This window comes from Hippocampus guttulatus, chromosome 12 (genome assembly GCF_054856545.1).
Source record: "Hippocampus guttulatus isolate MCC_2025c chromosome 12, RoL_Hgut_1.0, whole genome shotgun sequence".
NCBI lineage: Eukaryota > Metazoa > Chordata > Actinopteri > Syngnathiformes > Syngnathidae > Hippocampus > Hippocampus guttulatus.
The window spans coordinates 2,007,558-2,023,665 of record NC_141272.1 but is presented as its reverse complement, the minus strand read 5'-3'; the positions used below and the strand labels follow the sequence as shown (position 1 = coordinate 2,023,665).

The window sequence follows — 16,108 nt, the reverse complement described above, 5'->3', positions numbered from 1 at the left end:
TATGCTAAAATATCTTTTTCACCTATAACTACTGTATATTAAAAACCAACCACACATTTTCTAAATTCCCGTAATTTCGCAGCCACACTCTCCTCACATGTCAAAGTGCTAATCTTAGTCACATGGTGTGCTCATAAAATGTTAGCCCACACCACAAGATAGCAAACACAGACAAAAGACAAGCGTGTCTGGAGAGCTTCTTCAAAAAGGGTGACGGCCAATTGATGAGACAGAAGAACTTCCAAGAAATACAAAGCTGCATTGAAAAGACAACGTCAGCAATCCTCCCCCCCCCCCCAAAAAAAAGCCCGCTTTGCGTAATATGTATCGACGTGCTTGCAAATTAGGCAATGGAGCCCTCAAAACTTGCTTCCTTTTCCAAAATCCTTTCTTTGTGAAGTAGGACTTTCAGCAATAATAGTGACCAAAACAAAATTCCGGAGTAGACAGAACATAAGCAACACACTTTGTGTGTCATCATCTCTGATTAGTCCAAGATGGTACCCGTTTGTTGAATAGAAAACAGGTGCAGGGCTCAGACTCATTACAACTACATTCAGCATGATGGCGCGTTGAATTTAATTCATTGGTTTTTATTTGTTGCTGTCAGTCAATTAGAATATGGAATGGCGTGAAAAAGGTCGGTGGTGCAAGAAGCGCTTGGGGAGCACTGCTGTAAATGATCCACTGTGTCTAATTGTAATGGAGTCTCTGTCTCACCGTGCACCGTAGTAACCTCTTAAGACGGCAGAGACGTGTCGAGCACAACCGGACCATTTTATGAATGATGTCAACGGCGCCGTAAAGTGACACCGATCTGACCTCAGCGAGATTCTTCATGACATCAAGTGATTTATAGAATCTATAACACAAAATGGCCAAGGTAGCTAACATCAAATTAGCACCATGTTCCTTTGCAACCAACTACCCATCACAATTTCATATTCAACAATCCTCTCTTCATTTAACGGAGTCCACGACGCACTCTGAGAACTTGAACACATTTATTTGAATCAGTGGTTATCCAGCGTAACAATGATAATTAGCACTCTGCCCCTTTTTTACTAGCATGCCGGTATCGAGATAGCTACGCCTGCACCTTGAAAATGCATCTTTCCTGGACGCCACAAGTCCCACAACAACTCGGTGTCGTTGTTTAAATCCTCAAGTGAGGAAGTGATGCCGCAGACGAATCCGCGGCCCGTCTTTTGGCTGAGTGTAGCGCCGGAAGACCGTTAGCTTGCAAGCTAGCTAGTGGCTGGGGCCTCCAATTGCGAAAAAGCCCCGTGATGACAGTGGTATATCTTCCAGCCACCGGAGGCTTTATGTGGATATATTTTTGTGGCTCAAATGTAAGGATTTGTAGACGTTAGCTAAACGAAGTCACATCCCTTTTTCAGTGGCTCGTGGTTTCACACATTCAGCTGACACACTCGCACAAAAGCTCATTCACACCGAAGTGGCCATGGGAGAGGTAGGCCAGTCCTGCCGCCACGAAGCAAAGATCCCGGTTGGTCTAAAAGAGCATCGTCGACACCATTCTGAACGCTTCGCTTTCTTCGTTTTAGTCACTGTTATGATGTGATTAGATTACAAAACCCCATTGATTGCTCTCCCATGACGAATTCAATTCAAGACGTTGGAGCTGCCGCTGGGGGGTCAAAGTTCATGTCGATGCGTGCGGCTCGATGACTCACTCTGCACACTCGGCAGGTGTGAGGCAACGCGGTGGGAACGGCAGAGTAAATGAAGACTGGACTTACAACGACAACAACCCCGTCACGGGGTAACATAACAAAAACAAAATATGGCAGCAATATCTGCTGCACGCCCATTGAATGGTCGCAGAGGTGGCTTCGCAGATTGAATTCCCACACATTACTCACAAGTCCGATAGAACTAAACCAACATTTTTTTTTCATTCACTACTTTTTTTTTTTTTTTTTTTTTTTGATTTTCAAGGATTTTTTTTCCCCCCCATCATTTGGTTTTGGTGTTTGTACAGACAGAAATCGCGTGACTTGGGCCCCCATTCCCCAGAATCGATGCGCATTCGTCAGCTATGTATAAAGGGTTCAACGCACAGCAAGGTGCATTGCACAGTGCAAGTGTGAAACAACTCGAAAGCAACAACCCTCCTGATCCGCTCGGCAACATCTGTGTAAGGCATTCCGTCAAATGTCAGACCTTCAAAATAAAACCACAGATTCACCACATTTTCTTGGGACACACGGGGCTCTTTTTTCGTAGACGTCGCACGATGCGCCATGCGGGGTGTTTTGGCGGATGGCGGGTGTTTTCTATTACACGCCCCCAGCGCGCTTCACAGTTTCGTGACGGAAAGTAGAATTGATGTGAGACCAGGTGAAAGCAGGTCTAAGTTGCGGTGCAGGTGGCATCAGGAGATTTTGGTGGATTTGATCGAGGTGCAGCCAGACTGATTCTGAGCTCTTGAATCATGGTAGAAATGAATTCCTTCAACATTTTTTATTATTATGATTATCTCTAATATATTTTGAAAAGCAGCTCCCTGGTCGCGACACTGTATGTTATTTGTACAATCACCAATTAAAAAAAACTTTTTTTCCTTTTGAGTGCACCTGGAAATCTCCTTTTTAGGTTTTGGTCACAGCAAGCAAGGTTGTTGTTTTTTTTTTTTTTTTTTCCTATTGGCCTAATCTGATTGACGGGACGCAACCCGACAGCCCTTCATTAGTCGGGAGCTTTTGTAAACAGCCAGGTCAAACGGATGAATGGCGAACAGCATGTGTGTGTGCACGCTGCTGAATTCCGCCTCATTAATGACGCGCAGGGGTCACCTCGGCGCGTTTCAAAATCCGCCAAGGTCGGGGGGAGGGGGGGGGGGGCACGGCTGTGATGAATCGCAGATGAATCTCTCGCCATCAATTTATCGCCAGACACCATTCAAGCCGCTCCAAAGGCGGATGCTAGTCACGCCACATCGAAGAGAGTCCCGGCCAAGACCTCGCCGCCTCCCCCCTAGGCCGTCCTCAGCATCCCATGAAGTCTGAACTCACGGGTTCCTTTTCATCCGCCTTCATTAACTTTGCGTGAATTAGTCGAGACGAGAATCACGTGTTGCCATCGTGCGACGCCACGACGCGGGGCCCCAGTCGAGTCAGCGGACTTTGTAAATCAAAGGGAGCCGAGACAAGTCAGATGACTGTCCTGAATGAAGGAGGGCAATGACAAAACAACTTGAAAAGTCAAACGCAACCGAAGGACGTGGATTTTGCTTTTCTTTGCCCTTTTTTGCCTTTTTTTTTTTTTTTTTTGTCCACTCCTAAAACTGCTGGGTTAAAAGTAACCCCAATTGGGTGGAATAGCTAACCCAGTGCTGGGTCCAAACCGGACCAAGCCAATAATGGCTTATTGATACCCAGCACAGTGACTTCGGGATTTGGACCTAGCACGATGAATCAAATTTTTGATACAAGGAGTAAAAACGACCCAAACTGAGGAATTAAGGCTACCGAGAAATGGATTACCAGGCGTTCAATATAATTGCAGGTACAAGGGCTGCGACTAACGCTTATTTGTTGAATCAATTGATATGTCGATTAATCGATGAATAAGCTCATAAAAACATCCTCGACATTGCAACCCTTTATAGAAAAACAGGACATTGTTTTAAATCGGCAGTGCAGAAAATGCACAAATGTGCATTCATTAAGATTCGGGTTTGGTGTGTAACGTCGGTCAGAAAATTGGCAAAAAAAGTCGATTGTAGTTTTCCAAAGTGAAAGCGAGGTTGGAAATGGTTGCAAATGTCTTATTTCGAAAAAGCACAAAAAGAATCTGTGTGCTTTTATGGACGACAACAGAAATCGGAGAGGGGATGACTTTGCGAGAATTCGGACAATTTTAATCTTAACAAACTCGTGTTACGGGAAAGAATCACTTCATGAAATGTGCAAATTTGGGCATCATGTTATAGTGGCGTAAACCTTTTTTCTTCTTTTAATTGAGGACATTTGTTGATTACAGGACAGTTTAGTTGTATTTAACTTTGGAGGGGAGTCCATTCGCAATAATTTTTCCAAACTGTTTTCAAATGTTTATTTATCTACAAGACTGACTAACTCTAATGGACAACAGCGAGTCCTTATTTAAGAACAATGTTTTGGTTTCCTACATAAAAGTGCATTGTTCAAAGTATACATTCTAATGAGAAAAATAGATATAATTTTTACTGCTGCATGTTTACGTTGTTGGTTATGATGGCACTTTGTAGAGCGAAGATGTTGTTTTTAATGCACTTGCTGGAAAAAAACAACCTTGGGGGACTACAGTGAAAACCATTTGTCCATCACACTCAAACAACAAAGACGACGACGACAACTTACCTTCCACCCGGCAGAACTGTTGCTATCTCCCTTATCTTTGAAATAAGGCACACTCTTCACCATCCAGTCGTAGATCTGAGACAGGGTGAGTCTGTTCTCCGGGGAGCTCTCGATGGCTTTGGTGATGAGGTCCGCGTACGACATATTCCCCCAGGCGTTGCGCCGGGACGAGCTGCTCTTCCTCTGGGCAGCGACGGCGGCGGCCGACGACGACGGCGAGGTGGCCACCGGGGAAGAGAGCAGGGGCACCTGCTGCTGCTGCGGATGGGGATGCTGCTGGAGCGCGGGGTTGGGGTTGGGGTGATGCTGATGCTGCGGCCGGGGGGTGGGATGTTGGTGGACGCACGTCTCCTGACACTGGAAGTCGGCGCACAGGTCCTCGTTCTCCTCCAGTAGGCTGAGGTTGCTGATGTACTCGTTGCCGGCGGGCTCCTGCTTGATGGACGGCACCGGCGACGAGGTGTTGGAGTCGCCCGGGGTGACGAACTCCGGCCGGGGCAAGGGCCAAGTACACGAGCGGGGTCTGGCCAGCGGCTCGAAATCCGGGTCTATGTCCACCAGGTGTGGCTGTTGCTGGGCCGCTTCCGCCATGGTGGTCGAAAGGGTGATGGGATGGGGTGTTACCCCCTCGATGATGGTGATGGTGGCAAAATAAAAATTCAACAAAAATAAAAACGCGAGATAAACGTCCGGGAAACTCGTGAGCTCCACAGAAAGTCACTTAACTTTAGAAGTTACATCCCATGGCAGTTGGACGAAATCAAAGGCGGAAAAAAGTGTCCAAAGAGCGTGGAGGCATAAAAAAATAGACGAGCGTGAAAGTGCGCAGCGTCCTGGCTCGTCAATGTTCGTCGCAGCAAGTTGACTCTGCGAGCTGTGCAGCATGTGAGCACTTTTACTGGAAGTGGTGTTTGGCACATGGCCACGCCCATTCTTGATTGACAGCTGTTTCGCGCCAATCAGTGACATCCAAGGGCTTTTCACGGGGAGGGCCCAAAAACAAAAAAGGAAAAGAGGACCTGTTTTCATTCTTTGGCCTCGTAAACATGAAAGGGCATCCAAAGGTTGTTCCCAACAATGAATTCCTGTCGTGTTTACATATTTCAATGGCAACCTTTGTGGTCGAAAACTTTTCAAAACCCTTTCGTCACATCTGTAGTCCTTCCAGCCTAAATTGAGCTCAGGTACATGTTAGGCATTTGATTTTAAAAAACAAAGAAACAAGCAAAAAAAAAAAAACCAACCCAACAACAAAGCACAGCACCGAACAAAATGTCACAAAAAATAGATGTTACTTGTTTGGACCTATTCCCATCGAATGCCAGATCATTGGTCAGCTTGTCACTCGAGTTATTGCTAGCTAAAGAAAACCAGATTAGTGACATTTGATCATTTCCCACAGAGCATAACTTGTTAACCTGTGCAACAGAAAAGTCTAGTTAATTAGCCTGTCCCTCAATGAACATGTTCATTTTCCATGTCTATTGTTTAATTTATTTGCCTGTTGCATAGTAGATTTCTGAACAATTTACCTCAGGTAACATCTTTTTTTTGTTTTTGTCTGATACTTAACACTTCAAACTAAGAAAGAAGAAAGTTAAAATCATAATTTTAACCATTTAGCCTGCTTCTTCAGTTCCTTGTCTTATTTTTGGTAGTGGTACTGCACCCGCCAAAACGACCAAATCCAAGTTTGGTTTTTACGTGGTCCACTAGTGTCACAGGAAATGAAATACACAGACAAAAATAGTAATTAACCACATTTGACAATTTAGTTGACTCGGCGACATTTTTACGTTCCCCGCCATCACCGCTAGCTCTGATGCTAGCTTAAAAGATGTTACGTTTGTCATGTATTCTGAATGGATGGCGAAAGTAGTCACATTCTTGATCAATAATTTTGAGTGGCAGCGGAAAAGCTTTTTGCACCTGATGACATAGAACAGGGGTGTCAAAGTCAGGTCCTGGAGGGCCGCTGTCCTGCATGTTTTCCAAGTCTCCCTGTCGCAACACACCTGATTGAAATGATCAGATCATCAGCAAACTCTGTGGAAACCTGACATTCAACCCGTTCATTTGAATGACGTAGAAGGTCTCTCCAGGTTTTACACACAAATTTGAAATTTCTCGAACATATGTTCTACGACTCGGACATTTTTCCAAATTTGTAATTGACAAAAACCTCCAGGCCAGTCAGGATTCCCCCCCCCCCCCCCCCACCCCCAATACATATGTGTGTATATATATTTATTAAATATAGTTTTGTCCTTTTACCAAATTCGATGTAAAGTGGCAGGTTTTCTCCTGATGTTACGCTAATTCTGCATGATGCTTCATGCATGATGCAACCACAAACGCCTCTGATTGCGCAACATTTATTCATGACTATTTATTTTAACAATTTTACAGAATGTACTGTATGTTCATTGTCGACTTTTAATTTTTCTTCGACATATTTGACTGCCAAATCCAACCACGCATCATTTGGCCGCTCGCCGTCTGGATACTCTGTTCGGCTCTTGACCCATTATTTTTGCAACCTGGACCCTTGGTTTCCCGTAACTATTTTCAGTTTATCCGTTCATCATTATTCACGAGTCATGTCATCGGGATGAATTAAATGTTGGTACTGGTAAAAAGCAACAAGTCTGGTGGCTCGTCACTTTACTTGTGGACTCTTTAAAACGTTCACTGCGAAGGACTCTACTGCCGTTTAGTGGCGTTTAGGCGCTATGACACCCAAATGCACCATCTCTGGCGTCTCTTCCGCATTGCAAATTCAATGTCAAAGAAATCTCGACATTTGCCTGTGTGTGTGAAGGATGTCAGTTCCTTATAAATTCATTACATTTCACAGCATTAAGTCGTTTTTTTTTTTTTTTTAAATACCAGGAGGGACGTTACTTCCGCTTCAGCGTCTGGCGTTTTTTTATTTTCTGGAATTTTCAGCTTCGCCCTCGGCTTTGCACGCATCCAAACTGAACAGACGACTTTGCTTAACTTGCGCCTCCATGCAACAACTTCCTGCAGGGGAGTCGTTAATTTTAGTTGGCTGGGAGTGGCCGTGTCTACCAGACACTTTGGATCCTCATACGGGTGAGCAGGAAGTGAAAGCTTTATAACTGAATTTATTACAAGGTTACTGCGCGCTTTCTTTGTTTGCTTTTTGCATGGATAGATAGATAGATAGATAGATGGATGGATGGATAAATAGAGAGAGAGAGAGAGAGAGCTTGATAAAAGGACCAAAATTACATTTGACCTTTTGCAGGGTTTCCAGCACATGCTGATGCAACATGGCTCCACATCCCATTCTCCAGGCCATCATTGACTTCACAGCAGGAGCAGCAGGCAAGTTCACGTCAAAACAGAAATCCCCCAAATATTTGCAACACACTTGGATTGTCTCCTGTTCCCAATGCATGTTAGTGGCGCTTCGACACGCCGCTTTCCCGCTCGCTGCTGCCCCGTTCTTGGCAAGCCTGAATGGAAACGAATAGAATTGCTCATTATGCTGAAGTGCAGTTCAGATGACGGCGAGCTAACGCTATCACGTGACTCAGTGAATTGTGCAAGCAGGACTAAAGAGCAGCACACCTGTCATATTTCAGAGAATATCATGAGGTCATGAGTTGTGGCTCATGTGAGCCAAATCTCTTCACAAATACTGCAGTCCTTTGACTTGTTCGTTTAATTCATTCCGTGACCAAGCTTGTAATAAAATGTACTCATGTTTAAAAAAAACATCATTTTCACCATTCAACTCAATTAATATGCCATGAATCCATTAATCCGACTCTTGCCAAGAGCACTTAAAAAAAAAAAACTTTAAAATGAGATACCATTACACTGCAGAACAATAGCAATACAATAATACAATTTGAATTACTGTTTGTGCCGCAATATTTGTCTCCTGGATGTGTGGCCTTTGGGGGGTGGGGGGGGGGGCTGGTGAGTGACGGCAGCAGCAGTCAGTTAAAGTGCGTGTAGGCACCTCAGTGTGAGATGTGGCCTAAAGCAGCTCCTTGTGAGTGTTCTCATTTTGTATTTGCGAGTTTGTCGGTTTGTCAACTGCGGCTCTCCTTGCCCACATGTGAGTTCATGACCTTACCTGAATATCTCCTTTTATAAATCGCTTCACTCGAGCGGTGGCACATCTGAATGGGAAAAATAGTCCAAGTGATAGCTCGAAACCTAAAAGAAAGAAAAAAAATCATAATTTAGGGCACTCAAGGTCACACTTCAAAGCCTAATGCATGTGTGTAGAAAAAAGGTTTCAGCGCTATCATCTGAACAAATACAAACCCCAATTCAAGTGAAGGTGGGACATTGTATGAAAGGAAAATCAAAACAGAATACAATGATTTTACAATGATAATCTGTTACTTCTTCGAAATGGAGTACTAGACTGGCCTGCCAGCTGTCTCGACCTTCCTCCCAATGAAAATGCACAGCGCACGATGAAGTGCAAAATATAACAACGCAGACGCCCCAACTTCATTGGAATTGGGGTTTGTATAAAAATGCGTTGCCCCCAAACACTAACGACGCCTTTGAATGCTCACGTTGTATTTGCGGCGTCACAGGCGGCACGGCTTGCGTTCTCAGCGGGCAGCCACTGGACACCACCAAGGTGAAGATGCAGACATTTCCCACCATGTACCGAGGATTCACTCACTGCTTGGTGTCCACCTTCAGACAAGTGGGGGTGCGCGGCCTCTACAAGGGCACCACCCCGGCTCTGGTAGCCAACATCTGCGAGAACTCGGTGCTCTTTGTGAGCTACGGGTTCTGCCAGGACCTGGTCCGCTCCTTGGCCAGCGTAGATGAACTCAGGTGCGGCTTTTACTCTACATTTGCCAAGTGTATTCGGATGTTTGTACATTCGGTTGTTTGGTCGTTACGTAAATTTTGCGGCAACGAGATCATCTGCGAACCAGTTGGCGGGTGATGGAGGTTGGTTGTGCGGTAGCAAGGTAGGTACTATGCAGGCACAAAGTGTTTTATGTTTTAAGTAGGTTGCTTCGGTCGGTAGGTTAGTTGGATATTGGATCGGTAGAGCAGATGTTTCGTTCGATCTGTAGTTCTACACGTTCATAGGCAGTGAAGTCATCCGCAAACTCGTTCGTGTGTGGAGTAGGTTGGCTGTTAGGTAGCAAGGTATGTAGGTAGGTTGCTTAGTAGCTTTGTTGGTAGGTTGTTCAACCTGTTGTTAGGTAGGTAGCGCATTTGGATCTTATGAGGCAGTCGATGTTGGTGGGTCGGTTGTTTTGGTACGTCGCGACGTTGGTGAATTGGATCCTCGATGGGGAGATTCTACAGTTAGCCAGGAAAGCTACCGGTTGGTCGTAAATTGACAAACTGATAAGCTGGTCGGTAGGCAGGTCAATAGCTTGGGCAACCGCTAGCTAAGTAGGTAGGCGGGGGGGGGGGGGGGATCCGATGCTTCGGTTGATCCGTAGATACGTAGTTTCAACGGCAGAGATGGCGTTCCTTTGTTTGTTAGTGGTCAGTTGGTGGGTACTTGGGTATTTTGGTTAGCTCGAGGTTGGTTGATCAGTGACGTGATTGATAGGTTGGTTGTTTGGTCGGTAGCAAGTCACTATTCTTAGTTGTTTTGGTAGCTCGGTAGGCAGGGCGATATCCGAATTCCATTCGAGCTCGATAAAGTATCCGTACCTGCTACAGTAGGTGGGTCAGTTACGAGACGAGGTATGTGGCTACTTTTGCCGTCCCAAAAGTGTCATTGAATTGGCTCCTTTGCACCGAGCAGCGATGTTCAGAAGGCCTTCTCCGGGTCCCTGGCCTCCATCTTCTCGTCGCTGGTGCTTTGCCCTACCGAGCTGGTCAAATGTCGCCTGCAGGCCATGTACGAGATGGAAGCCTCCGGCAAGATCGCCACAGGACAGAAAAGGTTTGCGTCGCGGGTGGCGGGCATCTGAAAGTTCTTCGGTTCCAGTCCCGACTGGAAGCGTTGCCTTTTTTGTGACGACCTGTTCTCAGAGTTTGGACGGTGGTGAAGTCGGTGATGGAGACAAACGGTCCACTGGGCTTCTACCAAGGTCTGACGTCCACCATGGTGAGGGAGTTTCCAGGCTACTTCTGCTTCTTTGGCGGCTACGAACTCAGCCGCTCCACCTTTGCGCGCTACATGGGTACCGACAAGGAGGGCATCGGTGGGTTACACTGCAACACACGTCTCTGAATTGACTTGTTTTGGGTCAGCTGCTTCGGAAGCTCAGCCGTGAGACCTTTTGCAGGCATTCTTCCGCTCATGTTCAGCGGCGGATTCGGCGGCGCTTGCCTTTGGCTCTTGATCTATCCCATCGACTGTGTGAAGTCCAGGATCCAGGTGTACTCCTTAGCCGGGAGGCAAGAAGGCTTCCTGAAGACCTTCACGGGGATCCTGCGCAACGAGGGTAAGGTTTGAAACGAGCCTTTTGGGGGCACGGCGTGGCATCAGCTTTCTGCAAATGAGGTGTCTTGCAGGATTCAGGGCTCTTTACTCGGGCCTCGCACCCACCATGATACGCACCTTCCCGGCCAACGGCGCCCTCTTCTTGGCCTACGAGTTCACTCGAAAGTTCATGATGGAGGCAGTGGGCGCCTGATGTCCGCCGCGGTTTTATTGTCGACCTTTTCCGCCGGCAGAACAAGTTTTGTAATGGTGTGCCTCCAAACTTCACGAAAAGGGTCGATTTGTTTTGGGTTTTATGTGATACTTTTAAAAGTGCCAATACTGTGAAGAGAAAATGCGCACAGCATCTTTGAGTACGAATTAGCAGGATTTGTTTGGTCATGATTTTGAATGAAATCCTGGCGAAAACGCCGCAACTGGTCAAATTTTGATCATGCTCCCGCAAGATCCAGTAGCTTGACCAAAAATCTGCCTTGACAAACGGAATGTCGCTCGTATCTGAATGCAGCAATAATTGTTGTTGTGGCTGGAGTATGTCGTGATGTACAAATGTCATTCTGGGAGGTGAGTTAGTGAGAGCTACCTCATTTAGTTTTGGTATTGTGGGGCTCAGCAATTTATACTGTTCCGCGCTATTTTTCAATGCCGGGTGTTGAAGTCAAATATTAATCAAAATGGCATTAAATAATGGAATCAAACTTTTCTCCTGCTTTTCATTGTGCGCTACACCTTCAATCCTAAGAGTGCCGAAATAAAGTTCAGCTGTTCTAGTGGGCAGATCAGAGGGTGTGCAGACTTTTGCAACAACCCCCTGTTTTTGTCTTTATTATAAGCACGATACACTGTAGTCTCTGTTTTAATTACAGACCGTATTTGTGGTCGTCCCTCAACCGGACGTCATGCTCCAAATGGTTGTCATAGGCTTACGACAAAATGAAAAATGTGTGTTTTGCCATCGGAGGACCAAAAGAAGAAAGTCACCGTGATTATCTGTTCACATGCGGATATTAAAGCCTTGAACTGTTGAGCCCATTGTCAAACTCTGGTTAACCAATTAAAAAAAAATGTTAGAGTAGGCTAAGATTGTTCTCTTCACTTCAACATCCTTGGCACCAAAATACCTCAAGATGGCGCCAAAGCACTGCATTAAAATTAGAAATGGCTTTGGCTTTTGTAAAAACGGTAATTAACCAAGAACAGGTTAAAAAAAAAAAAGAAAAGAAAACGATTATTTGAGTGAACAGTTGAGTATTCTTCTGCGGTAGTTTATTCATTGGATCGTGTCCGAAAGGCTCACGTTACCAGAGAGAGGCGAGCGCCCGTGCGCCTGCCCCGAGTGTCGAGTTGCACGTCACGCATTGATTATTCAGGACTCAGCAGGTGTCGCAGTCAAAGACGTGCCCCGTCGTCGTGGAGCCGTTGGCACCCGCGAGGACGGGCCCCTCATCGCCACAGGCCCTGCCCCTCAGGTACCACGCGCACGCACACCCAAACAAAAGGTATCCCCGCTCTCTAATGATCTCCACGACGTCCAGCACGGCCGACATGGTGACGCAGGGTAAACTTGAGATCAACTCCACGGACATTGTTGAAGGTGATGATTTGATTTTTTTTTGGGGTTGTTTCTTTGTGAAATGACACCGTTCGGACAATGCTGGCGCCATTAGCGACGGTAGCTAAGCATGAGCGGTTGCGTCAACATGGCAAAGGATCTTTGTGTGTCAATAGAAGCCAGCCGGGTGTTTTCTTGTGTTCCTCCGCAGATAAAACCTCAACCCGGCTGGGATGCTTCGGCTGGATTTTGGTGATCATATCGCTCCTCTTCATCGGGGTCACCTTCCCGCTTACAATCTTTATGTGTGTCAAGGTATGCACCATTGTTGCTCAATGTAAGGCATTGGGATCTCCAGGATTATGGTGGGTGAGGGGGGGGGGGGTCCTTGGAAATATCACCTAAACTGATCCAACTCCTCTCGACATGCAGATAGTGAAAGAGTACGAACGAGCCGTCATCTTCAGGCTGGGTCGAATCATGGACAGGAAAGCCAAAGGCCCCGGTATGACTCACGAGCCACCCATCAAGTCCCGGAGTTCCGGAACGTTTCGCATGACAATCATGTGAGATGTCTTTGTTTTTCATCGCAGGGCTTTTCTTTGTTATCCCCTGCACGGATAACTTTGTGAAAGTCGACCTGAGGACCGTGTCCTTTGACATCCCGCCTCAAGAGGTATCACAATTTGGAATGATGGGAGACTCGGATGTTACGAGCTCGATACGGTGTGGCTACGATTCCGTGATACTCGCATTTGGCGGCACTGTGATATAGTGATACGATCATATCGGAATCGGCGATACGGTGACGCTGAAATACTACGATACTTGATTCTCCGACATTGTGATGATGCAAAACTGTTGTACGATAATCACCGATACAGCGACGCTATGATGCTAAACTTCAGGCGCTACGGTTCAAGAGGAGTAAGAGAATGCCATTATTTCCTTGTCACAGCTAGAACCTCATTGATGCATGAAGGGTTTGTTTCTTTTCAAGTGCCGCACCTGTTTGTTTTTGCCTGGGATTGGACAGATGGTTTAAGTACCGTATCGCTGCAGGTTATTTTAGCCAATAAACGTTCAAGGCATGATTGCATTTGTTCAAGCATTTGTCGTTGTTACCCGGTTAGATCCTGACGAAGGACTCTGTGACGGTGTGCGTGGACGGCGTGGTCTACTTCCGCATCCAGTGTCCCATCTCGTCGGTGGCCAACGTGAGCAACGCGCATTCGTCCACACGCTTGCTGGCGCAGACCACCCTCAGGAACGCGCTGGGCACCAAGAACCTGGCCGAGCTGCTGTCCGACAGGGAGGGCATCTCGCTCAGCATGCAGGTTCTGTCGCAGAAACCGGCAAAAGTCAGACTTAGCTAACAGTCAAACCAGCGGTTTTAACACCCACCACTAAACTGAAGTCGAAAGAGTCGACGTGACAATTAATTACGCTCATCGATGAATAAATATCCATAGATCAGCTCGTCTGGTTGACGTGATTGCTTTTTCTTTTTGAGGAAAAGGCAGTCGTCGTATTTAGTCGTTATTTCTCAAAGTTGATCTTAGCGATTGCGACGGTGCACTGACATGAACTCGGTTGTCAGGAATCCTTGGACGAAGCCACGGATGCGTGGGGCATCAAGGTGGAACGGGTGGAGATCAAAGACGTCAAGTTACCGCAGCAGCTGCAGAGAGCCATGGCGGCCGAGGCGGAGGCCAGTCGGGAGGCCCGGGCCAAGGTGGGCGAGAAGCCCCGTGTCGCTCATTCTTTCCATTTGCAACTGGCCAACGAAAGGGACGCATTATTCGTTTTGATTTTAGGGGTTTTTTTTCGTAACAGAAAATAAATGACTTGATTCTAGGCTCTAAAATCCAGTAGGCTACATTAGCTTGCTAGCCGTCAAAATCACTCAAAACCCTGATTATGATCCATCAAACAATCCATCTGGCACATTCTGACAAGAGCAAAGGCCTTCTAAGAATTGTCTTCATTCACACTTTAGACGAAAATGATCTGCCAACTGTTTTTATTTTTTGACTCATGAGTTCTGTTAGCGTTTAGTGCCCATATTAGCATTTAGCGGTCGAAAGGGCTGCTTCAGCCTTGCCGCAACTAACACAGAAAAGGTTTGAAATTGGCAATAGATGCCACGAAATTGCAGCACAGAACTTTCTTTTCAATTTGCCAAAGCTATGGATGAAACTTATTTCCTCAGTTCAAGCATAGATGCATGGCCTCCAGATGGCACCAAAGCTCTACTTACTTAAATTTGCCTAAGCACAAAAAGCAACAGTTTCCCAGCGAATAAAAGAATAGATCTCGTAGGGTTGCGATCCCGCTTCTTCCGCCTAAAACAAAATGACGCAGTGAGCAAACGAGGTCTCTCCCCCGTGTCAGATCATCGCCGCCGAGGGCGAGATGAAGGCGTCGCGCGCCCTGAAGGAGGCCTCGCTGGTTATCGCCGAGGCTCCGTCCGCCCTGCAGCTGCGCTACCTGCAGACGCTCAACAGCATCGCCGCCGAGAAGAACTCCACCATCGTCTTCCCGCTTCCCATCGACCTGCTGCAGAGCTTCATGACGAGGAAGTGAGGCACTTGGCCGTTTCAGGCAAGGTTAAACGGGGGCCCTTGATTGAGCACCAGGCGGGGTTTCTTCTTCTTTTGAAAAACAAATTGGCTCTTTCGGGGTCTTCCTTAACACGCCCGAAGTTTACGAGCCTGCGTATCCTGATGAAAATGTAAGCATTTAAGGGTCTCCTAAATGACAACATAAGTGCGTAAAATAGCACCTTGATGGCTTTTCAAATTCGAAAACTTTGAACAGACAATCAAAGCACTTTTGAAGCATGCGCTTATATTACCCGCGAGGAGGCATATTTATACGCTAGCCGGGCTTTGAATTGATGTGATGCAGTGTTTTATGTATTTGATAGTTTAGAAAATATAAATGAATGTGTATTAAAAGGTTTATCCAGACTTGGTCGTTTCCCGTTGTGATTTAATACTGGAGTACAAAGAGCAAAACGTGTAACAGTGGCGACAACACGCAACGTCGCAAACTGCCAAGCTCACACTTCACAGTTTGGCTGGACGACCAAAGAAAACGACAAAGACACATGGCGTGTTTGAACGAAGAAATATAAATCACAAAAAAATTAAATAAAATGCACGGAGACATGCTTTCCACGCGACAAATCCTTCAATACAATCCTAGGAAATGTAAACAAAGACGGAAACAAATCGAGGCTGTCAGTGATGACGGACGAGGAGCTTTCGCAAGATTATTCGGACCACGCCGAGAAAGGGACAATCATCAATTCTATATTACGACTTGTTTCAAAAAAGCAAATTTTTTTCTAATACTTTTGCAGTGTTACTCTTGCAAAATTCCAACTTTAAAAAAAAAGAAATTTTCTGGTCCAATTTCAACCATTTTCATCGTATTTATGTTTTTTCTCCTCTCTCTCTTTTCAGCGTGGTCCTCATATATCTTTGGCGCACAAAGCTGCTCAAAACCAAACATTTTTTTCTTTTTTGATACAGTATATCATTTCTTCCCCCCCCCCCCCCAAAGTCTACAACCCTATTGTAATGGATAAAAGTCTCTAATCTATTTTCATATAGTCATTCTTTAAAATATTCATTCAAATTATTTGATACAAAATGACTGTGGAAAAAAATTGAAGGGGAAAGAAAAGCTTTTAAATTTCTTGCTTGCGTACTTTTTGAAATTTTGAAGCCAATATTATTTTAAAATATTTTTTTTCTCTGAACA

General features: G+C 45.8%; 3 protein-coding genes across 7 annotated transcripts in view; 2 read left to right on the top strand and 1 right to left on the bottom strand.

Annotated features, from left to right (window-relative positions):
• The window catches only part of foxo1a (forkhead box O1 a), a 28,308-nt gene extending 22,571 nt beyond the window's left edge, over positions 1-5,737 (bottom strand). The window contains exon 1 of the mRNA XM_086125004.1: positions 4,368-5,737. Within this exon, the coding sequence (XP_085981130.1) occupies positions 4,368-4,958 (591 nt within the window). The 5' untranslated portion in view covers positions 4,959-5,737. The remainder of the gene's footprint in view (positions 1-4,367) is intronic.
• Positions 5,738-7,176: 1,439 nt separating this feature from the next.
• On the top strand, positions 7,177-11,483 carry slc25a15a (solute carrier family 25 member 15a). Of its 2 annotated transcripts, XM_086125405.1 has the most exons (8): positions 7,177-7,463; positions 7,639-7,718; positions 8,954-9,000; positions 9,066-9,203; positions 10,141-10,281; positions 10,371-10,543; positions 10,628-10,786; positions 10,857-11,483. In XM_086125405.1, the coding sequence occupies exons 1-8, from the start codon at positions 7,379-7,381 to the stop codon at positions 10,976-10,978; spliced, it is 945 nt and encodes a 314-aa protein (XP_085981531.1). In that variant the 5' UTR covers positions 7,177-7,378; the 3' UTR covers positions 10,979-11,483. The 2 variants fall into 2 exon arrangements, with proteins under 2 accessions (XP_085981531.1, XP_085981532.1); XM_086125406.1 differs by having other exon boundaries at positions 7,180-7,463; positions 8,954-9,203.
• A 147-nt stretch (positions 11,484-11,630) lies between these two features.
• Positions 11,631-15,309, top strand: stoml3a (stomatin (EPB72)-like 3a). 4 transcript variants are annotated; one of them, XM_086125410.1, is made up of 8 exons: positions 11,631-12,254; positions 12,321-12,379; positions 12,549-12,652; positions 12,770-12,842; positions 12,931-13,013; positions 13,471-13,674; positions 13,938-14,072; positions 14,732-15,309. In XM_086125410.1, the coding sequence occupies exons 2-8, from the start codon at positions 12,331-12,333 to the stop codon at positions 14,921-14,923; spliced, it is 840 nt and encodes a 279-aa protein (XP_085981536.1). In that variant the 5' UTR covers positions 11,631-12,254; positions 12,321-12,330; the 3' UTR covers positions 14,924-15,309. The 4 variants fall into 4 exon arrangements, with proteins under 4 accessions (XP_085981536.1, XP_085981534.1, XP_085981537.1 ...); XM_086125408.1 differs by having other exon boundaries at positions 11,631-12,379; XM_086125411.1 differs by having other exon boundaries at positions 11,631-12,652; positions 13,471-13,554.
• The last annotated feature ends 799 nt before the right edge of the window (positions 15,310-16,108 follow it).

Coding starts and splice junctions, on each gene's coding strand:
- slc25a15a (XM_086125405.1), top strand. CDS start 7,379: ATGCAACAACTTCCTGCAGGGGAGTCGTTAATTTTAGTTGGCTGGGAG. Junction 7,464..7,638: donor CACTTTGGATCCTCATACGG/GTGAGCAGGAAG, acceptor GACCTTTTGCAG/GGTTTCCAGCACATGCTGAT. Junction 10,282..10,370: donor ATCGCCACAGGACAGAAAAG/GTTTGCGTCGCG, acceptor ACCTGTTCTCAG/AGTTTGGACGGTGGTGAAGT.
- stoml3a (XM_086125407.1), top strand. CDS start 12,437: ATGCTGGCGCCATTAGCGACGGTAGCTAAGCATGAGCGGTTGCGTCAA. Junction 12,653..12,769: donor CAATCTTTATGTGTGTCAAG/GTATGCACCATT, acceptor CTCGACATGCAG/ATAGTGAAAGAGTACGAACG. Junction 14,073..14,731: donor GTCGGGAGGCCCGGGCCAAG/GTGGGCGAGAAG, acceptor CCCCCGTGTCAG/ATCATCGCCGCCGAGGGCGA.